The sequence below is a fragment of the Prionailurus bengalensis genome, chromosome D4 (genome assembly GCF_016509475.1).
Source record: "Prionailurus bengalensis isolate Pbe53 chromosome D4, Fcat_Pben_1.1_paternal_pri, whole genome shotgun sequence".
In the NCBI taxonomy this organism is placed as follows: domain Eukaryota; kingdom Metazoa; phylum Chordata; class Mammalia; order Carnivora; family Felidae; genus Prionailurus; species Prionailurus bengalensis.
Genome location: NC_057359.1, coordinates 8,102,442 through 8,125,898, shown reverse-complemented (window position 1 = coordinate 8,125,898; position 23,457 = coordinate 8,102,442). Strand labels below are relative to the sequence as shown.

General features: G+C 41.5%; 1 protein-coding gene across 7 annotated transcripts in view; it reads right to left on the bottom strand.

Moving 5' to 3' along the window:
* Positions 1 to 23,457, bottom strand: part of RFX3 (regulatory factor X3) — a 296,558-nt gene that overhangs the window by 25,060 nt on the left and 248,041 nt on the right. For all 7 annotated transcript variants that reach the window (XM_043565456.1, XM_043565459.1, XM_043565460.1 and 4 more), the window contains 2 exons: positions 16,574 to 16,782; positions 4,534 to 4,687 (listed from right to left, as the gene is read on the bottom strand). In XM_043565456.1, the coding sequence (XP_043421391.1) occupies positions 4,534 to 4,687; positions 16,574 to 16,782 (363 nt within the window). The remainder of the gene's footprint in view (positions 1 to 4,533; positions 4,688 to 16,573; positions 16,783 to 23,457) is intronic.

Genomic DNA, 23,457 nt, shown 5'->3' with positions numbered 1-23,457 from the left:
GACTTCGGCTCAGGTCATGATCTCATGGTTCGTGGGTTTGAGCCCCACGTCAGGCTCTGCGCTGACAGCTCAGAGCCTGGAGCCTGCTTGGGATTCTGTGTCCCCCTCTCTCTGCCCCTGCCCCCCCACCCCTCAAAAATAAACATTAAAAAAACTTTTTAAACAGGTATAATAATTTTCATTTATAGGGTTGTTGTGAGATATTAAGTTAATAGCCACAAAGCACTTAGAACAGGACCCGGCACATAAGTAGTTTGCACATCACTTGAATTTTCTTTCCTGATCCAATTCGACTTCTTGTTGACTGAATCTGATGGTATATATTGGGTCTTGCTGGTGTCTGACCTTCAGATTTTCCATGAAAGCTTCCCCTTGGCCATGCTCCCTTCCATTTCAGGTAGGACCTGTGTGCATGTCTCTGTGTGTCTGCGGTGGTCTCCACCCCTTACCCCCCAATTCTCACCAACTTCACACAGTTATGAACTCTTTTTGCCCTTTAGATCTCACTTCAAACATTTCTGGAGGGCAGGGGGGGAGCCTTCCCTGGCCCTCCCAGGCTAGATCAAGGCCTCATGGTTCGAGCATTCCTATTTCTCTTTAATTTTGTAGCTCTACAGTTATGTGAATATTTAGTAAATATAAATTCAAAAACTAAAATGTAAGCTTCTTGAATGCGAGGTCAAAATCTCTTTTGTTCATTATTATAACCTAATCATTACAGCATTTGGTCTAGAGTAGGTATGTAAGAAATACCTGCTAAACAGAGGCACCTGGGCGGCTCAGTCAGTTAAGCATCCAACTTTGGCTCAGGTCATGATCTCACAGTTCATGGGTTCGAGCCCCACATCGGGGTCTGTGCTGACAGCTCAGAGCCTGGAGCCTGCTTTGGATTCTCCCACTCTCTCTGCCCCCGCCCCTCCCTGCTCATGCTCTGTCTCTTTCTCTCTCTAGAATAAATAAACATTAAAAAATTGCTTTTTATATAAAAAATATGTATTAAACAGATGCACAAATTAATTTCAGAGGTAAGTCTGAGAGTCAACATCAGTGAACAAGATTTGCCCAAGATTATACCACTATAAATGTCAGAACCATCAGGAGAATTCAGTTCTCCGGACTCAAAGTGCTCATTTTCTCCAGGGCATTAAATCTTCGGTTACACACATCATACAAAGAACCATGCAATTAGTGTGGTGTAGGTTCTAGAATGAAAAGTAAATGTACAGATCAGAGAGAACGGGGGTATCTAAGGTAGTTGGGGCGGGGGGAAACTGGGCTCCCCTGAGGAACTGATATTTAAGACGTGACGGAGGACTTAGCATGAGCAAGGGGGAGTTGGGCCGAAGATTCCTGGTAGAAAGAACCATTGACACAGTGGGCCAATGATGAGAAAAACTTGGTGAATAAGAACAGAGCAAAGGCCGCTGTGACTGCAACAAAAGGAATAGGAGGAGGGAGGTGGAGGTTAATCGGAGAGGCAGGGCCAGATCATGTACCACCTTGTGTACCAAGCAAAGAATTTTGTTCCTTACCTAACAGAAGAGAATACCAATGATGGGTTTTAAGTAGGGCTAACACCACCACCTTGGCCCTTTCATAAGACAATACTGACTGTACCAGGGGAGGTTTGGGAAAGAACAGATTTAGTAACAGGGTGGACATAGGGGTCCAGACAGAAAGACATGTAAAAGAGGATGCCCAGGTGTCCAGCATGATCAACTGGGAGAATCGTGGTACCTTTTACTGGGAAGGAGCCATTGGTAGACAGATCAAGAGTTTGATTTCATTAAGTATGTAATGAGCTCTCAATAAATAGTAAGAACTATTATTGGGTTTGTGGTTGCTGTTGTGACTGATGATTGAAAACCAACTGCTGCGATTGAGGGTAAGGGTGACTTTTATGGATTTCAGTGGATTTGGGCCCGAGGTGTTGCCCCCACAGGCACTTCTGGACTTGGGTGTTTGAAAAGGGCAACCACCTAAGGGGCTAAGGCAACTGAGCCTCAACATGCAGAAGCCCCCCCTTTTTATTTATTTTTTAACCTCCAATCTGATTTCTAGTGTAGGCACGGGATAACATGGGAGGGACACATGAGAAAACAGCCTTTCCTTTTTCTTGAATTTCCTTCTCCTCCTTTCAACAATCGAGAAATTTCAGAGACGCTAATATGACTATGATCTACGGGTCTATTATGGCCAACAGACGTTATGAGTCCATCAGCGTTGTATGGGGAGAACAAACCTAGAAAACTACGCTTAATTGGCTTGGGCTGAATAATGGATGAGTAAAGACAGCTCAAAGGATTGTCCTATAAATCGGGTAAGGGAGAGAGTAGCCAAAGAAATCAAGAGGTGTGTGTATTAGATTGCGGAGCTCACACAGGTGTCTTACACCATATTTTCTGATCTAGATCTTTACTCATATTACATCTTTACCTCATGGGGGAATCTGTCATATTCATCCACATTGTTTACATATAGTAAAAAAAAAAAAGAAAAAGAAAACAGAATGCCTATGGGGATGGTTAATTGGCAGCATTGACTACGTAAGACCGTTTTAACCCTGCTGAGCCAGCAACACCCATACAAGCCTGTGAGGGGGTTGCTCAGTCTTCACACTGTGTGACCGGTGCCTGCCCACTGCCCTTCTTCCCTCGAGATGTGAGGGAAGCAAAGACCACACATCAGGATTAGTCACATGGTATTAATTAGAATCCCTGTTACCATTATCCCGACCATCTTCTTAAAGAAGTCCCCGGAACATACGAGGTGGTTGGCAGACGTGTTAAACAGACCAAGAGGCATGTCTGTTTCCAAGGTGTTGGGCCCTGACTTGAGAAAATTTACAGTACTTAATCTACACGCCAACTGGGCATTTGGCAACCAGGTATCTGTAAGACAACTACTGAAAAAGGCACTAAGGGGAGGTCAAATCTAAGAAAAGGCCAGATGATTTTGGTTCCATGAGGTCCCGCCTATCTCAGCGATTCTTGCTAAATCTCACACACATATATACCTCGTTGGCATCATTAAAGCAAAAGCACCATTGAGCGTCTTACAAACACATAACACATCAGCGCACAGCGAAGGATTTCAAAGAGGGACAAAGGAATCTTTTCAAGAACATTCTGAATAAGTCTGACATGTATTTTATTTGTATTAGAGCACTTATAAAGGTCCTTGAGGTATTTTAATGTATTTTTAATTTATACCTTTATTATCTTATTTCTTAAGCTAGGAAAAGGGTCTCATAATTATTTTGACTTTAAATTTAAACAAGCACATACACACAACTTTAAAAGGCACATGTCTTCTTTACTGCTTTGGGTAATTTGTAATATGGCCAAATGGTGCATAACCTAGGAACGTCGGAAGGACCCCCAATTCAGTACAACAAAATACACTGGTGCAGAATTACTGGAGGATTTGTATCTATTCCTCATCATATTAACCAATCCTTGTGTAAATTTACATCAGAGTATCAGCTTTTTGACGCTCGCTGAAAATAAGATATTTTTATTTTCTATCTAAAAATTCTGAAGATGGGGCGCCTGGGTGGCTCAGTCGGTTGGGCATCCGACTTCGGCTCAGGTCATGATCTCATGGTCCGTGAGCTCGAGCCCCGCGTCGGGCTCTGTGCTAACAGCTCAGAGCCTGGAGCCTGCTTCAGATTCTGTGTTCCCCTCTCTCTCTGACCCTCCCCCGGTCATACTCTGTCTCTCTCTGTCTCAAAAATAGATAAACGTTAAAAAAAATTTAAAAATTCTAGAGTTACTTTTTTTTTCTTTCTATCTTTAGCAATTAGAAGCTGGGGTTCGAAAATCAGAGTCTGAGTCTTTGAAACAGGTCTCCACCACGCATCAGCCACATAACCATTTCATCTGTGTCCTTAGCTTTCCACATCAACCTCAGAAACGCACTGTAGAATAGGATAACGTGGTACCTACCTCAAAAAGCTAAGTGTCCAATCCTCTGTCACCTATAAAGGTCCTCAAACTGTGCCTGACACATAGTAAGTATCCCCAAAATGTTAGCTATCCTCACCACCATCACTATTACTAGCCTTAGGAAATTGGATCATTTCTTCTGTTCCTGGGCACTTGGAGGAAGAGTCTACAAAATACATATTTAATTCTGCCCTCTGTGTTTGTAGCCCTGCGCCTTACCAGAAACATCAATATTTCTTATTTTCTGTTCAATGGAGGTTCAATCACTTATTTTCTGTTCAATCACTGTTCAGGCCAGTGATTCTCAAACTTTTCCTTTCCATAGACAGCTTTACAACATATTGAAACAACTCGCGAGCTTTCACGTGATATAATTTATAATTTTAGAAATCTTTTCATTAAGAAAGTAAATATAAGAGGGATTTAAGGACCCCCCCCCCCTTTCAATAACTCTACAGCCCCTCAGGATCCTCCTCCAAGGTCAGAAACAATTGCTTTCATCAGTAAATAATATATTTAAGTTAAAATGAAATTCAGTTTCTTTTCTCAAAGCCCCGTGAGTCACGGCTCTTGCGGCCTCTCTTACCTCGCCCATGACTGCAATGGGTGTTTCTCCTGTTGCCTGAGCAACACGATGCTCTACTAAGTAGAACATGTACTCGTCGTAGAGGAGACGGATCAGGTGGAAGGAGCCAAAGCTAGCAGCACTGCGTAAGGTTAAGTCCCGAATAACCATTGAGCTGTTTCAAGAGAGAAGACATATATGCAGCCAATGTTAGTGACCAGTTCAACCTACTCTTCTTCCCAGACGAAGTTAAGCGAGAGGGTCTAAGAGGCCGGTGTAGCACACAACCTACCACGCAATAATTTCATTACTGAAAGCAGTTGGCTCAACTCTTTTCAACAGGGTGGGAGCGACGCTGGGGGCGGGGGGGGGGGTGCGGTCTCGGTTAAACGACTGACTTCAGCTGAGGTCATGATCTCCTGGTCTGTGGTTGGAGCCCCACCTTGGGCTCTGTGCTGACAGCTCAGAGCCTGGAGCCTGCTTCTCCCTCTCTCTCTGCCCCTCCTCTGCCCGTGGCTGTCTCTCAAAAGTGAAAAAATGTTTAACAAAATTTTAAAAAAAAGAATAAACAGGGTGGGAAAGAGGTAGCCCTTAGTGGGTTTCGTGAATCCTTATCAGACCTAGACAGCTCATCACTGGGAAAAACCATTTCATTGTCATGGGCGAGCCTTCTGATTGCATTACTCTCACAGATGGATCAGAACTGAACAAAAAAGATTTTTGAAAGACTGACAACTCATCACCACCATAAGGAAAAGCAACTTTGAGGGAAGACTTACTGACGGGCAAACAACACATCACCACCTCTCAGTGATAACAACTCTGGACGCACACTTGGGAAGAAATAGGTATCTGTGCCATACAAAGGTTGTGAAATATACTAAGTAATGCTCCCAGATGTGGCAATCTGGAATGGAGGTACGTACGGGGGTCCCTGCGAATCCCATCAGAAGGCAAATTTATTAAGTGATTTCAACTTCTGACTGATTTCCATTTAAATTAAGGTGATATTCCATTAGAAATAAGAATAATACAATTAATTAACAAATGCATATGTTTGAAAAAAGTGAACGTTTAATTTATAAAATATGATACCAAAGTGTGAATATTAACACTAACAATATATTGTTATAAATATATATTGTATATATAAATACAAAAAATAAATATATATATGCATATATCTATTTAGAAAGAGAGAGAGAGAGGGGCGCCTGGGTGGCTCAGTCGGTTAAGCGTCCGACTTCAGCTCAGGTCACGATCTCACGGTCTGTGAGTTCCAGCCCCGCGCTGGGCTCTGGGCTGATGGCTCAGAGCCTGGAACCTGCTTCGGATTCTGTGTCTCCCTCTCTTTCTGCCCCTCCCCCATTCATGCTCTGTCTCTCTCTGTCTCAAAAATAAATAAAAATGTTAAAAAAAATTAAAAAAAAAAAAGAAAGAGAGAGAGTGCACGCATGAGTGCATGAGCAGAGGAGCAGAGAGAGAGAGAGAGAGAGAGAGAGAGAATCTCAGCTGGCTCTAGGCTCTGCATGGAGCCCAGTGCGGGGCTTGATCCCACGACCCTGGGATCATGACCTGAGCTGAAATTAACAGTCAGATGCTTAACTGACTGAGCCACCTAGGTGCGTCTTCTCTAGTATAATTAAAACAGAAAACAGTCCTAAACGATCCTGGCCTCGCTGAAGATGTGTCAGTCTTGGAGCCTGTCCATGCACTTCAAACCTCCTTAATATTTCTATCTTAGAGTCAGCGGTGGCTGTGTGTGTGTGTGTGTGTGCGTGTGTGTGTGTGCATGCGCGTGCACACGTGTGTTTCTTATCACTTTCATTTTGTGGTCTTTTTTAGAGATTTTTGGCCCAGGAAAACTCAAACAGCCATTATATTCTCAGATAGATGGAATCTATAAATGAAATCTCATAAATGTACAGGCTGATATTCCTATGGCCTGTTTTGCAACGAAGAAATGCAAAATGTCAGGCAGATGGAAAAAGACTGTGCTTCTGTTTTCTGTTTCATTGTCAACTTTATTTATGTAGGGGCTATTAATATATCAAATTCTATACATTTAATTTGGCAAGTGGCAGATCACCACGGTACATCTGAAACTCTAAGCCCTACATTCTGAATCTGGCTCTTCATTAATTCACTGTCAACTTCAAACAAACCATTTCCCTGAGATTGGTTTTCCTCTTGGGTAAAAATAAAAGCCACATTTTTGGTCTTACCTAACTTATATGATTATTTCAAGGATGTGAAATAAACTTATGAATGAACAGATCACTACTTAAATAGAAGTGGTTACAATTATAATACACAGGAGAAGCTGAGTTTCTCAAACTCAGTTGGTTATAGCAGCAAGAACGGAAGGTTATTATATGATGATGGCAGGGGACCTCTTATTGGTGGATTTACTTATTAAAAAGAAAAGAAAAAGCAGGAATTTGGAGTGAGGCAGAGTCATGTTAACCAGAATGTGATTTTAAGTGTAAGCATGTCATTCAACATTTTAAGGTTCAAGGTTAGTCTGAGGGTCAAATGAGATAATGGATAGGAGATCTTCAGAGAACTACCCATTATGGGGCACCTGAGTGGCTCAATTAGTTAAGGATCCAACTTTGGCTCAGGTCATGATCTCACAATTCACAGGTTCGACCCCTGCATCAGGCTCTGTGCTGACAGCTCGGAGCCTGGAGCCTGCTTCAGATTCTGTGTCTCCCTCTTTCTCTGCCAATCCCCTGCTCATGCTCTTTCTCTCTCTCTGTCTCTCTCTGTCTCTCACACATAATTAAACATTAAAAATTATAAAAAAAGAAAACTCCATTACTAATTTCTCTGACATTGGTTGTAGCAACATTTTTCTAGGTATGTCTCCTAAAGCAAGGGAAACAAAAGCAAAAATAAACTATTGGGACTACGTGAAAATAAAAATTTTCTGCACAGTGAAGGAAATAATCAACAAAACCAAAAGACAACCTGAGGAATGGGAGAAGATATTTGCAAATGACATATCTGATAAAGGGTTAGTATCCAAAATATATAAAGAACTTATATAACTCAACACACACACACACACACACACACACACACACACACACACCCCAATCCAAAAAAACACAGGCAGAAGACACAAGCAGACATTTCTCCAAAGAAATCCAGATAGCCAACAGAAACATGACAAGATGCTCAATCTCACTCATCATCAGGGAAATGCAAATCAAAGCCACAATGAGATGTCACCTCACACCTGTCAGCATGGCTAAAACTAAAACACACAAGACACAAGAAGTGTTGGTGAGGCTGTGGAGAAAGAGGAACCCTGGTGTTCTATTGGCAGAGATGCAAACTGGTGTAGCCACTGTGGAAACCAGTATGGAAGCTCCTCAAAGTTAGAAGCAGAACTATCTTATGATCCATTAGTTGCACTACTGGGTATTTACCCACATATATAAAAACACTAATTCAAAGGAATACGTGCACCCCTGTTTATTGCAGCAACAATAACCAAATTACGGAAGCAGCTCAAATGTCCACTGAGAGGTGAATGGACAAAGCAGTGGTGTATATATTCAACGGAATATTACTCAGCCATAAAAAATAACGAAATCTCGCCATTTGCAACAGCATGGATGGGGCTAGAGTGTATAATGCTAAGCAAAATAAGTCAGGGAAAGACAGATACTGTGTGATTTCACTCCTATGTGGAATTTAAGCCACAAATGAGCAAAGGAAAAAAATGACAGACAAACCAAGAAAGACTCTTAACTACAGAGAACAAACTAATAGTTACCAGGGGGCAGGTGGGTGGGCGGACGGGTGAAATAGGGATGGGGATTAAGAGCACACTTATCATGCATGTTGAGCACTGAGGAACGTATAGAACTGTTGAATCACGATATTGTGCACCTGAAACTACCATCACACTGTATGTTAATTATACTGGAATTGAAAAAAAAAGGAAAACTACTCATTACCACAGTACTACATATATTAGAGTTAATAATACATTCATTGTTGGGGCGCCTGGGTGGCGCAGTCGGTTAAGCGTCCGACTTCAGCCAGGTCACGATCTCGCGGTCCGTGAGTTCGAGCCCCGCATCGGGCTCTGGGCTGATGGCTCAGAGCCTGGAGCCTGTTTCCGATTCTGTGTCTCCCTCTCTCTCTGCCCCTCCCCCGTTCATGCTCTGTCTCTCTCTGTCCCAAAAATAAATAAACGTTGAAAAAAAAATAATACATTCATTGTCATAAACCGTAGTTCTAGTGAATAATTCCTTAGACTCAAATACCTTAGTGAATACCTCAAGTTGAGAACTCAGTAAGTGAGCTACTAAAAATAGACTAATTCTTTCATTCCTATGCCACAGATAAAAAATTATGTTTATAATTCTACGCACGCCTTTCCTAAAATTTAATGACACATAACCCATTTGTAAAAATAATAAATATAAACACCTATTTGATATATTGATATTTGATACTTGATATATTGATATTTGATATATATTGATATATATATTGATATTTGATATATTGAAATTGATATATTGATGAATTGAAATATAAATACCTATTTGAAATCAAACATTTGTTTTCCTATGGAAAAATCTTAAAAGGCAGAGAAATCCCTCTACTTAAAAAAGCAAAAGCAAACACAACACAAAAGCAACAGTAAAATGTTGGATAACAGTTTTACCTAAACTGATCCAAACTTGATCACCTGGAGTAAATAATTTCGAATTGAAGCAGAATATTTGCTAATTGCATCTCTTGTTAAAGACAGAAAATATTCATAATATATCCCAGAGAAGACAAAAGGCTAACAAACATACAAAATTTCACTAACCTTACTCAAAATTACAAATTAAAACACCACATAGCATCTATCGTACTGTAAGAGATGAAAAGGTCCGGTGCTGCCGAAAAAGATGGGAAACTAACTCTCGTTGACTGTTTTTGCGAGTATACATTCACAAAACTTTTGTGGTGAAGGGAAATTTGGCACTATGTCTCAAAACTAGAAAGGCAGAAAACCGTTGACTTACCAATTCTAATTCCATACATTCACACAAGTGAACAAAGATCATTTTAACTGTAGCAGTATTTATACTGGTGAGAAACTAGGAGGGAACACTAAATATCCATGGGTTGATGGTGGTTAAATAAATGATGGCTCATTCATATATCAACTGTATGCAATAGTTTAAAGAAATGAGGGAGATTGGACATAAAGGTAGTAACATGGAAAAGTATGATATAATGATACAAAAGTATGATATAAACTATGATATAATGTCAAGTTAAAGAAGCAAAATGTGTGGGAGTCATTTTAATATAACAACTGTCTTACAATTAAAAAAAATCCTATCCTTAAATAAATGGGGATGTGTAATATTTTAGTAGCATTGAGAGAGCACACTTCATTAATACTGTGTTAGTCACTTTAAAAAGTTCAACCCTTTTTACCAAAATGTGTCTGAAGATACACAGCCAATTTCATGCAAAGATAATCAAGACAGTATTTTTTATAATTGTATCATAATGCCAAAAGCCACCAAAATGCTTCAGAATGAGGGGAAAAGGTAATGTTTAAATAACACATGACACATACACATAATAATATTGAATATTGTGAGGACATTAAAAGTTATGTGTTTGAAGATGCTAATGATGAGAAATGCTTAAGATATAATGTTAAATGAAAATGCTTAGGGAAAGATACAGATGATAAACCATGGTAAATAACTAGACTCCAATTTCATATAACACTAAAAAAACCCAACAATTTACCAGTGGTTATTTCGGGGTATTGAAATTATGATGTAAGTTTATTCCTCATTATTTTTTCAAAGATTTTTTTTTAAAAGTTTATCTATTTGAGAGAGAGAGAGAGAGAGAGAATCCCAAACAGGCTCCATGCTGTCAGTACAGAGCCTGATGTGGGGCTCAAACTCACAAGCCACAAGATCATTGCAGGAGCTGAAACCAAGAGCCGGACGCTTAAATGACTGACCCACCCACATGCCTCTTTAAAAAAAAAGATTTTAAGTAATCTCTACACCCAACGTGGGGCTCGAACTTACATCTCCCAGATCAAGAGTCGTTGGGTCTACTGAGTGAGTCAGCCAGGCACCTGTGCTTGTTATTTTTAGTATTTCAAATATTTTCTAAAGTGAGTGCATCTTGATTTCATTTTTTTTTAATGTTTATTTTTGAGAGAGAGAGAGTGCAAGTGGTGGAGGGGCAGAGAGGGAAGGGAAGAGAGAGGGGGGGGGGGAATCTGAAGTAGGCTCCAGGCCCCGGGCTGTCAGCAGAGAGCCCGGTGTGGGGCTCAAACTCACGAATTGCGAGATCACGACCTGAGCCGAAGCCAAACGCTTAACCGACTGAGCCGCCTAGGCGCCCCTTGATTTCATTTAAAAATGTTTATTTTCCCTCTCTTTCTGTTCCTCCCCTACTTGCACTCTGTCTCTCTCTCTCAAAAATAAATAAAGGTTAAAAAAAATTTTTTTTAAATGTTTCCTTTATGGGGCGCCTGGGTGGCTCAGTTCGTTGGGCGTCTGGCTCTTGATTTCAGCTTGGGTCATGATCTCATGGTTTCTGGGTTCGAGCCCCATGTCGGGCTCCACACTGGCAGCTCAGGGCCTGCTTGGGATTCTCTCGGTCTGTCTCTGTCTCTGCCTCTCCCCTGCTCATGCTCTTCCTAGCTCTCAAAATGAATAAAATAAACTTTTAAAATGTTCATTTTAAAAGATGACTTTATAAACATAAAAAACCAATTCTGAGTCAGTTGAATGTCAATAAATCTTTGCAGGGATAAATATCACAGACAGAGAATGAATTCTATATAATATATATTTCTAAGTTCAAATTTTAGGCCTTTATTCCCTTAAGATAGAAAAACCCTGAAATCATGTTAATGACTAAGGAAAATATTCATACTAAGTAGCTTTCTGATAATACTCTAATATGCAGAGTCCACGGATTTTTTTCCAAGAGAATTTACCTCCATCCACTCAAGAGATGTTTACTGCATTCCTACTCTGTGCCATGGTCTTATTCTAGAACCAGTTAGGCAAAATTTTGGTTTTAGCAGAACTCACCTTCTGGTAAGAGAAAACAGTTGAGGAAACACAAGCAGATACAAAATATAAAGGTAGGTAAATCCTACGGACACAGTAGATCAGGAAAAAAACATAAATCAGGAAAAAAAAATAAATCCTATAAAAAAATACAGAATCATGGGGACGAGCATTTCAGTTAGGTTGTCAGTAAGACTCTTTCTGAAAAGGTGATATCACTGAGCAGAAACTGGAATGAAGTGAGCCAAGCAAGAACATGTGAACTTTCCTGGCAGAAACGAGAACAAATGAAAAGACTCTGAGGCAGACCCAGGCTTGATGTGTTCAAAGAACAGCCAGGAGGCTAGTGTGGCTGGAAGAAAGTCAGCAAAGAGAGAATATACAATGGGTCTGGGGGCACTACCTCCTGGTCCGTGTCGGGTCTCCAGGACAGAGCCTTGGATTTTATTCGGAGTATTTTGTAAATCTTGCGCAGTTAGGCAGTCACCTTATTTCAGCATAAAATACACATATAATCCTGAAATCTGGTGGAAAATTAAAAACAATTCGCTGACCTTCAGTTATAACACCTAGTGATTTTTAGAAAATGCTGATAAGCATGAAATTATTTTAAAAAAATTTTTTTTAATGTTTATTTATTTTTAAAAATTTTTTTTTTTCAACGTTTATTTATTTTTGGGACAGAGAGAGACAGAGCATGAACGGGGGAGGGGCAGAGAGAGAGGGAGACACAGAATCGGAAACAGGCTCCAGGCTCTGAGCCATCAGCCCAGAGCCCGACGCGGGGCTCGAACTCACGGACCGCGAGATCGTGACCTGGCTGAAGTCGGACGCTTAACCGACTGCGCCACCCAGGCGCCCCATGTTTATTTATTTTTGAGACAGAGAGAGACAGAGCATGAACGGGGGAGGGTCAGAGAGAGAGAGGGAGACACAGAATCGGAAGCCGGCTCCAGGCTCTGAGCTGTCAGCACAGAGCCCAACACGGGGCTCGAACTCAAGGACCGAGAGATCATGACCTGAGCCGAAGTCGGATGCTTAACCGACTGAGCCACCCAGGCGCCCCAATAAGCATGAAATTATTGTCCCATGTTTAGAAAAGAATCAGTTGAATCATGTTATCGATGCTACTTTAGTATCCCCTCTATGTTGGGCCTTTGCCCTACAGGCCAAGTATTAAATGACACATTTAACAGTTTAGTCGGAAACTTTTTGTCTGACTCGGACTTCCATAAGATACGTTGCAAAAACTGACTAAGTGAATTCCATGTTGCTAAGTTACCATGAATTCAACTTCTTGTACACTCAGATTATCAAGTTAATTATTTTGTCATGGATGAGAGACTTATGGTCTGGGCGCTGAAACACAGACCCTAACAAATGATCCTCTTTGTGTATTGGGGGAGCTATCACACCCTTCCTCAGAAGAAAAGGGAGAACATCCCTCCTGTGACCCCCATGCAAACTCTCTTTTAAAACAGTGCTTACAGGGGCGCCTGGGTGGCGCAGTCGGTTAAGCGTCCGACTTCAGCCAGGTCACGATCTCGCGGTCCGGGAGTTCGAGCCCCGCGTTGGGCTCCAGGCTGATGGCTCAGAGCCTGGAGCCTGTTTCCGATTCTGTGTCTCCCTCTCTCTCTGCCCCTCCCCCGTTCATGCTCTGTCTCTCTCTGTCCCAAAAAATAAATAAATGTTGAAAAAAAAAAAAAAAACCAGTGCTTACAGTTGATTCCGAAAGAATATTACTTTTTGGAAGATTTATAAATTATCCAGTTGTAAGCAAACTACATTCCCTGTCCCCCCTTTCGAGTGACTGTATCAGAGCTATAAATTTTGTTCTTTAAAAATGGGATATTTGGATGACTCTCAGGGTAGCTCTGAGGAATGTTCTGTTCTGTTAACCACAAAACACACAAGCTGAGAAATGGCCCACATAACTTCTCCATTTCTGCCCAGGAAAGGTGGTAATATTTTTTCCTGCCTCCTGGGGAGCCAAGAGTAGTCCTTCCAAGCCAGGTTAGCAAGGAGAGACCCCCATTTGGAGCAGAGGGTGTCTGTAGCAAGGCTTCAACCTGCTGCCGTCACAGTTCTCTGCCAGCCCATTTCCCCATTTGTATGCATGTAAATAGATACAGAGACCTTGAGAAATTATCAGATTAACCGACTTCAGAACACCAAGGGTCTGTGTGTGTGACTGCCAAACTCTTATTACAAGGCCAAAACTGCGAAGAAGAAAAAAAAAACTCTATAATTCCGCTTCTCTGATAGTTTGTGAATGCAGTTTCATTACTCAGTATGTTATTACGCCCCACTAAAAAACAGTTTGGATTTAAGGGCTCTTCATTTCTAAGCTGTGGACTCTGCCTATAAGCAGGAGGTATGCATCTGTCTGAATATGCCTTTCCTTCTGTGCTCCTGAACTCTACGCCTTTGAGTCTTTTTGAAATGAAAATAATACTCATAATAGTGTCTAATAATAACAAGCCAATTATCCCCAACTCAGGGAGGACAGAGGGCAGACAAGTGATGGTCTACGGGGTTTGTATTTCTGCAGAGAACAAGAAATACAAGTAAGTAATTTTCTCTCCTTTCAAGATACTTGCAACGGATCTCTGTGGAGACTAAGGCTCCAGGGGTATATTTCTAAAACGATATCAACTAAATATAGAAAAAAAAAACCCCACAGGAAGGAGTAAGTGCAAGTCTGACATAACAACATAAGAAAGCAGTTAGGAAGGAAAAAAAAAAAACACCTTGCTTTTTTCTGATCTAGAGAATGCACCCGGCTTTTGGCCATATAGGTTTTAGAATAACTGGCTTGTATAACTGGTTTCATCCATCATTCATGAAATACATATACCATCTGTATGAGTTTCTGAGAAGAAAATGTTTGAATAAAAAAAGTCAAGTCACAAGCAAATGGGAAAATACCTGAAACCTTCTTAAGAAATGTTCTCAAATTAAAATTTGGAATGCTACTATTACTATGACTATTGCTATATCTTCTTGGAGACACTGTGACAATGCTTTCCAAATCTTCTCCATGTAGCGGGGAAAACTTCAACAGTCCTCATCAACATTTTTCTCATTCACACCCAGATCTAAGCTAACACTGGTTTTACTGCACCGTGCCAGGGGGTCACGGAGTCAGGCAACATCTTAATAAAGTGCTTCTCAAATCGCATGGGTTAAAGGTATTATTAAATGTAGGAGGCACCGAGCTGTGGAATTACGCCATTCCAAAGACAAGACAATAATAATAGAAAACCGGCAGGCTTCCTTTTACTGAGTTGGACCCTGGGCTAAACACGAGAGCATTTTCAGGGTGTAAGGGTAAGCTAACTTGTAATTAAGCATCTATAAAGGATCTATGGTACTACTTGAGCTTAAGAAGTAAGAATTGGATGACATCAAGTAAAATCAGCTGAAAGAAAGAAATCGCTTCCGGTAAGAGCCGAAGCAGCTGCCGACATAATTCAAAGATGCCTGGCATCTTCATGAAGGGGGTCACAACGAGAGGATGTGGGCTTCCGGGTTAACAGGTATACCAGTTCCTAAACTCTGTTGCTTGTTTATATACCTTCTCCCTGCAAAGCTAGCTCTGGACTCACCCCTGGACTCACTCATCACCATGACGACCCCAGTGTGCCCGCAGCCAGTCTGGTATGTCCTGTGGTCACTACCTTCTGACACTGACATGGGAGGACAGAATCTAAATCAGGAACCACCTAAACCTCAAGGTAGATATGGCCGTCACGCCCGAGGCAGTGGGGGCATCTCCATCCAAAGAAGCAAAAAAACCCACTAAACTCCTACCAGTAGAAAAAAAATCCCAGGGTTAGAAATATAACTTAACTAATTCATGTTACGAAATGCAAGTCTATCCCTCCATTCATCCCCTGTATTTCTGGTGTATAAGCCTATGTACAAGGCTCTGCCTTTAGCCCTTGCAGGAGACATATGGTCAACGACTCATCCCAACATTTGATGTCATACATCATGTAATCTGAAGGGCTTTCTCTTCCGGGGTTCCAGGTCTACAAGATTATTGATTCTTAAACCGGCTATGCATTAGAATCACCAAGAGGAAGCTTTCTGAAGACATTTTCCCATCACCTCTATCCCTAATCACTATTACCCACCCGCCCAGATTTTGATTCATTCAGGAGGGTTTGGGGAGGTATGTAAGATTTTTGTTTATTTTATACTAATTCTAACACGCAGCCAGGTTGTACACCTGATAAAATTAAGAAATGAACTAGATGGATGTGAGCATACATCACAATCACTTAAAGGACTTTTTTAAAAGCACAGAACAAACTGAGGGTTGGTAGGGCGGGGGTGGGGGTGGGGGGAGTGGGTGATGGGCACGGAGGAGGGCACTTGTTGGGATGAGCACTGGGTGTTGTATGGAAGCCAATTTGACAATAAATTATGTTAAGAAAAAATAAAAGCACAGATTGTTGCTCCCTATCTGATTGGCTCTGCCGTTTCTGATCCTAACGGTTTGGGGGGCGGGGCCTGAGAATTCGCTTTTCGAATACGTCTCCTGATGCTCCTGGTCTAGGGACCACAGCTTGCAAATCACCTCACTGGAGAATCAAGCGAGTGGTGTTAAGTCTTCCGGAAAGAAGCCCACATAATGCCTGTCTGCAGCAGAGAGGACGACACCGGCCCTTTTCTGTCGCTGCACATTGCAGCTATGAGACGTCCCCAGGTGAGAACTCCAGGGCTGGGAGCAAGAGGTTTCCTCCTCCTGACAGATTATTCCCCTAAAGCTCCTGGAGCGATCCCATGATGCTGGCATCACTGGGGGTGGGCGGAGGGTAATCACCACGGGGAGTCTGCACCCCAAGCCTTCACTCGTGTCTTGTCTGTTGTCTGAGAAGCAGGTACACGCACACATGCGCACACACACACACACACACGCGCGCGCGCGCATCCGCAGCACGTGGAGAATAAAGCTTGGGAAAAAGTGAGCTCGATACCTGTAGAAAGACCATTTTAGCAGGAACTGCCTGGCAGCTTTAGGGAAACTGGGCCTCCCCTCGTAGGGCTTCAGCGCCTGCATCATCACGTTGTCCAGCCACGCGGCCCACTGCTCCAGGGTGCTCTGCTGCTGGAGGGTCATCTTGAAGTCCGTCTCCAGTCTCTGAACCATGCTGTCGTCACACTGGCACACCCAGGAGGCCTGCTCCTGGGACAGTACACAGAAAGCAGAGGAAAAGTTCAGCCCCACACCTTTTCCTCCAACGGCAGCCCGCAAACCGGGGGCATGGTGGGAAATTAGCGCGAAGGCTTCATGCCACCGAAGGAACTGGGAAGGTGAACAACAGCTGTCAAGGAAACGAACACCGCCTGGGTGCACGAAACAGCATGACTTGGGTTTTTCCACGTCAGCTGGTCTGCGTGAAGGATCAAAATACGCAATCTCCGGGGGCGCCTGGCGGGCTCAGTCAGTTACACCTGACTCTTGATCTAGGCTCAGGTCACCATCTCACAGTATGTGGGATTGAACTGAACCCCGCATCGGGCTCTGCGCTGATGGTGCGGAGCCTGTTTGGGATTCTCTCTCTGTCCCTTTCCCAGCTCACTTTCTCTCTCTCAAAATAAATAAACATTAAAATGGTGTGGAGCCTGCTTGGGATTCTCTCTCTCCCTCTCTCTCTGCCCCTTCCCAGCTCGCTTTCTCTCTCTCAAAATAAATACACATTAAACAAATTAAAAATAAAAATAAAATACATGATCACCCACGAAAAAGAGAATCTGAGCCAACAGTCTGCAGTCTTTCCTTCTATTGTTTTTATACTGCCTTCAAAAGTTCTCTCTCTCCCTTTCCTCACCACCACCGCCCCCCCCGGCCCCCCACAACCCAATCAGATAAAACTTTAAAGTCAATCCATTTGAGAAGATTTCGGGTAAGTCGGACGGATGAACTCAATGGTACTGGGTGGAAACACATGCTGTATGAGGTTTAGGCTTTGGGAACCACACAACTGAGATGCAACAGTAGCAAAAACAAAACTACTTTTGAGAAAATGTAGACATCTACCAGCCAAGGATTTCGATTACTACTGTTTTCCTTCTGGCTCTGACTGGGAAGTTTCATGGTTGGTAACAGCTGTGGGAACAAGAACTTTTAAAGCTACGTTCCAGCAGTTGCTCTAAGTTTTAGGACGTTTCCAGGGCTATACTGTATTTTAACATTAAAAAGTATAGACTCTCAATGTCGAAATATAATCATTTGGTAATATAACGTTTGGCGGAGAATCAGAGGACGTGGATCTTAATACAGGGCGCAAATCAACTAAACTGACCTCAAGTAACCCACGTAATCTATGTGGGCCTCGTGTTCCCAGCATATAATAGAGAAATGAAATGTGACAGGAACTTTTAAGCCGGGTTCACTGCATGCAGATAATGTTTTCGAGATAAGCTCCCGTGGAGGGGTGTCTGTGAAGGTCCTAATTCTATACCTAAAACATTGTGATTATGTGTGTATTTTTCTGCAAAGAGTGTTTATAGCTTCCATTCTCCGAGCTCTCAGAGGACAAGTTCATTCGCATAGATAGTTTCGGCTGAATAACCCCCTAATCTTCATTCTCTGGTTCCAGCGTCTCTTCTGATCGTATAGACATTACCTATTCAAGAGACATTTCAACCGGGAGGCATTTCAAATACAAAATGCCCAAACTGAATTTATTTTATTTCCCCAGGGAGACCTCCAGTTTCTTCTAAATTCTCAACAGATGACACCATCCCCTATTCTTCTCTTACCTAATTATTAGCCATGAAGTCTTTCAGAATTACCTCCTAAGTATCACTTTCAAATGTTTTAAGTACACTAAAATAGAATTATAGAAAAACCTGAAAATACAAACAAGCACAAAGGAAAAAAAATATTAACGGTATCTAAGATGTCAACGCTAAGAGCTAACTAAAACATGCTGATGTGTAAACCTTTCAAACTTTGCACATATGATACGTGCGGATGCATATATAAATACTTAGGGTAAAAAAAAGGACCCTATTATACATTCTAGTAGAGATCCTGCTTAGTTTCACTTAACCTCCATATGATAACTGAATTTCCATGTAGGCAAATGTAGAGCTATATTTATTGTTGAATGACTGAATTTGCTGTAAGGCATGAATATGCTATTATTTACAGAAACAAGTCCATCGGTTCCAGTTTTTTACTATTGGGAAGAACGATGGAACCATCTCTCTTGAAACTATTATCTTTGCAAATTCTGCACTTACTCCTTTATGATAGAATTACATAAGAACAGCTAAGCTCCTTCAACACACCCTGTCAAATGACTCGGAAATTTTATATCAAGAGTCTTGGAGAGTACCCAGGGAAGGATTTAGGCATCAAGGAAAGGACTGGGAAGTTTGTTTTGGTTCTTTGCATTAATGTCCAAGCACTTTAAAAATTGTGGTGAAAAACACGGAACATAACACATATCATCTTACCCATTTTTTAAGAGTGCAGTCTAGGAGTGTCAACCATCTGCTTTTTATTATGCAATCGATCTGCGGAACTTTTTCATCTTGCAAAACTGAAACTCTACACTCACTGTAGGAGGGGGTGTTTTCTGTTTGTTTGTGCCCTGAGAATAGGGGAGGATATCGCACTGGTATCTTTGGAGGAATGTCATTTCATTTCTTACCATAAATTCAAGCTCACTCTCTACTTGGAAGTTAGCTGTAAGGAAAGACAGGATGATGGGGAACTGAAACCTAACTCAGACAAATAAAACCACAGGACATTGTCTGGCTTTTCAAATGACATTATACGCCATTTTACTACTCTGGAGATCGAAAACATACTGATAACAGAGTACGCTGTAAATATTCCCTTGTGAAACAATCTGGACATTTCAACTCTGTAAACGGCCAAAGCTAAGGGTGACCATTAGAGATGTTCTCAACTTACAAATAAATTATATCCAAAATGATGAGGAGTCGGTAGCTTCATAATCAGAATGTCTTTTAAATAAACAACCACAAGCATATGCGATGAAACCGCATCAGGCCGACCTACCAAAGCTACTTGCCCGTAATGCGCACGGAAAACTTACACATAAAAACGGTGCCATTGTAATGCTACCGATTCAATGAAACAGAAAATCAATAATGTGGCGGTAGAAAACTCATCTTGAACGCATGAGGAAAAGAAGATTTAATTAGGCGGGAATGCAATGGTGACGAAGATTTATGGATATCCTGAAGGAAACCTGTTAGAACTTTCGAGCTCTTCGGAGCGTTATGTTATTTACACTGAAATGTAACATCATTGTTTTACATTAAAGTCTCCTTGATGCAAGAGCCATCACCCCCACGGGTGTCCATGCTACTGAGGTCAATCTTGGAGGGGCAGGGACAACTTCCAGGTGAACAGGAGAGGGTGATAAAGTCGGAATGAGAAACGGAAGAAGAAGGAGCTCCAGGGGACTCTAGGAAAACCCAGCAAACCTCCAAACAGAAAAGGAAAGCCAGAAGGGAGTAGAGACGGAATGTAGCACCCTAAGAAGGAGATAACTGATTAAAACGAGGGTGCCAAGTAAGGTGTAGGGGGGCATGAAGGGCATGCCACTGTTGTTCCTGGTCCCCCGAGGAAAGGAAAGAGGATAGAGGGTAGAGGGTAGAGCATACACGTCCCAGCACTAATAACTGTCACGCAGACCCGGGAAAACTTGGGAGCTGAAAGCAGGGGAAGGGAAAAACGTAGCCTCAATTGGTGGGCAGAGGATGAGAAGAGAGGAGGTATAACCCACCAGGTATATGCAAAGACGGTCTCAAGGTTGGCACTTATAACCCAGAAGAACTCACTTGCGTAAATACTTCATAGGGTTACAGATGCACAAATATTACAGAAAACCCTTCTCAGCTGTTTATTATTGGGAAGTATTCTTTTTTTTTTTAAATGATATGCAAAAAGCATGTTATTTTACTTATTTTCCCTTTAAGTTTATTTATTTAAACTCAAGTTAGTTAACATACAGGGTAGTCTTGACTTTGGGGGTAGAACCCAGGGATTCTCATCACTTACATAGGACACTCAGTGTTCATCCCAACAAGGGCCCTCCTTAATGCCCGTCACCCATTTAACCCATCCCCCCACCCGCCTCCCCTCCAGCACCCCTCAGTTTGTTCTCTGTATTTAAGAGTCTCTTATGGTTTGTCTCCTTCCCTGTTTTTATCTTATTTTTCCTGGGGAATCATTCTTAAATATATTTTCTGCTATTGAACTTACATTACTTTTTGAAACTACAAGTTACCTTATTACTTCAACTTTTAAAGATACTTTTTAAAGTATCTTTTCTGAATGAAGATTTGAAAGAAACATGGTAGGATAAATTTTAAGGGAATATGAACTTATTCTCATGAAAATCAGTTGATGTAAATTTCAATGAGCTATGTAAAGTCAATGGCTTTGCAAACCTGAGACAGTTTGCTCTTATGAACGTTTTATGTTTGCATGTGTGTATTTATATGTGTTAATACATAGATATATAGAAAGATACATCTTAAAAAAATTTTTCCCCATAACTAGGAGTTTGAGCTCAATCCATCAAAGTCAGAATGAACTTAACTAATTACTATGCCTTAGAATGAATCAAGCCCAAATACTACTTTTTGATATATTTAAGTAACGAAAATAGACCAGAACTGTGGATTAAAATTTCTAAGAAATGGGAGTCGTTAATGGTTTATTTTTAAGCCAAAGTATTTTTTGTAAGTTTATCTATTTATTCTGGGGGGGGGGGGGGCGGGGAGGGCAGACAGAGAATCCAAAGGCTGATGCGGGGCTCAAAATCCCTAACCATGAGATCATGACCTGAGCTGAAATGAAGAGTTGGATGCTTAACCGACTGAGCCACCCAGGTACCAGGGTGCCACCAGCACCCCAAGGTATAGATTTTTTTAAGTTTTATTGAGATACAACTCACGTATCATATAATTCACTTGTGTACAGTATAGCATTCAATGGCTTCCCGTAGTACATTCACAGAACTGTGTACCCGTCACAATTTTAAGACGTTTTCATTTCCCCCAAGAGAAACCCCACACTCCTTGTGTCCTATGTCACCCTTCAATTCCCGGTCCCCCAAATCCAGGCAGTCATGGATCTTTCTGTCTCTTACAGGTTTGTCTATTCTGCACATTTCATATAAATGGAATCATCCACTACGTGGTCCTTTGTGTCTGGGTTCTTTCCCTTAGCATAATATTTCCAAGGTTCATTCACACTGTAGCAGCCATCAGAACTTCATTTCTTATTATTGCTAATGATATTCCATTGGGGGGATATGCCCCACTTTGTTTATACTCTCAGGAGTGAACAGGCAGTGGGTTGTTGCCACTTTTATGCAGCAAACGTGAATAAAGCTGCCACAAATGTCCACAGACAAGTTTTATGTGGACACAATTTCCTTTCTCTCCGTAGGTACCTATGGGTGAAGTTGCTAAGTCATCTGGTAAAACTCCATGTTTAACCTTTTGAGAAATTGCCAGACCGTTTTCCAAAGGGGCTCATCGTACGTTCTAATCAGTAGTGCATGAGGGCTCCGATTTTTCACCATGACCACAGAAGCGTGCCCTTCATCTTGCCCTCCATCTGACTTCTCGCACTATTTGTTTTCATTGGTAATCTCTTTCCTAGGGTAGCATAGTCCACCCTTAACTCCCTTCATTCTTTTTGTGATTACCCGTCTCATGATAGCCATTTTAGCGTGTGGGAAATAGTATCTCCTATGGTTTTGACTTGCATTTACGTGGTGGCTAATTACGTTAAGTATCGTTTCAGGTCCTTGTTGGCCACTGGTATATCTTCTTTGGAGAAATGGCTATGGAGGTCGCCACCCATTTTCTACCTGGGCCATCTTTTTATTATTGGGTTGTAACAGCTCTTTACATATTCCAGATACAATTTTTTTATCAGATATATAATTTGTAAAAATCTTCTCAATTCTTTTTTCAAATGTATGTATGTATGTAGGTAGGTAGGTAGGTAGGTAGGTATTTCTATGTAATAATGATTTCAGGAGTAGAAAATTTCATCAATTCTTATCAGTTGTTGTTTCACTTTTTTTGCTGGTCTCTTGAAGCACAGAAGTTTTTGATTATGTTCAGTTTCTGCATTTCTTTCTTTTTTGCTTGTACTTTGAGTGAGCAATGTACTATTTTTACATGGTAACAACTAGTTTCATCACCTTAGTATCTGAAATAAACTATTTGTGGGATTTCATCATATTCCTAAATTAGCTGTCTTTTTAAGTGTACCTTAAAGTACAAGTGAATAGTTTGATCACAATGTTCAAGTACGTTTTTTTTTGGATGAACAAAACAGTCAAACATCTTGCACCTAATTCCTTTCAAATGAACAAATATTTACCAGGCACTCTGAAATAGAATTCCTAAGTCTTCCTAGTTCTTTCAAGGGGAAGGACTATTTTTTTTTAATGTTCATTTTTGAGAGAGAGAGCGAGCGCGCAAGAGGGGGAGGTGCAGAGAGACAGGGGGACAGAGGATCCAAAGCAGGCTCTGAGCTGACAGCAGAGAGCCCGACACAAGCCTCAAACTCATGAACTGTGAGATCATGACCTGAGCCAAAGTTGGACGCTGAACTGAACCACCCAGGTGCCCCTCAAGGTGGGGCACTATTAAAAACATACACCTCTTGTATGTTACGGTGCAAAGGACTTCAGGTATTCCTACGTATGTCAACAATAATCTAAGATAGGTATTATAAGGTGTGGAAGGGAAAGCCCAGAGCAGTTAAATAACTTGCCCACCGTCCCACAACTAGTAGCTAAAAGAGTTTATTCTCTTGCCTACCTGATTTCAAGGACTGTGAGCGTCC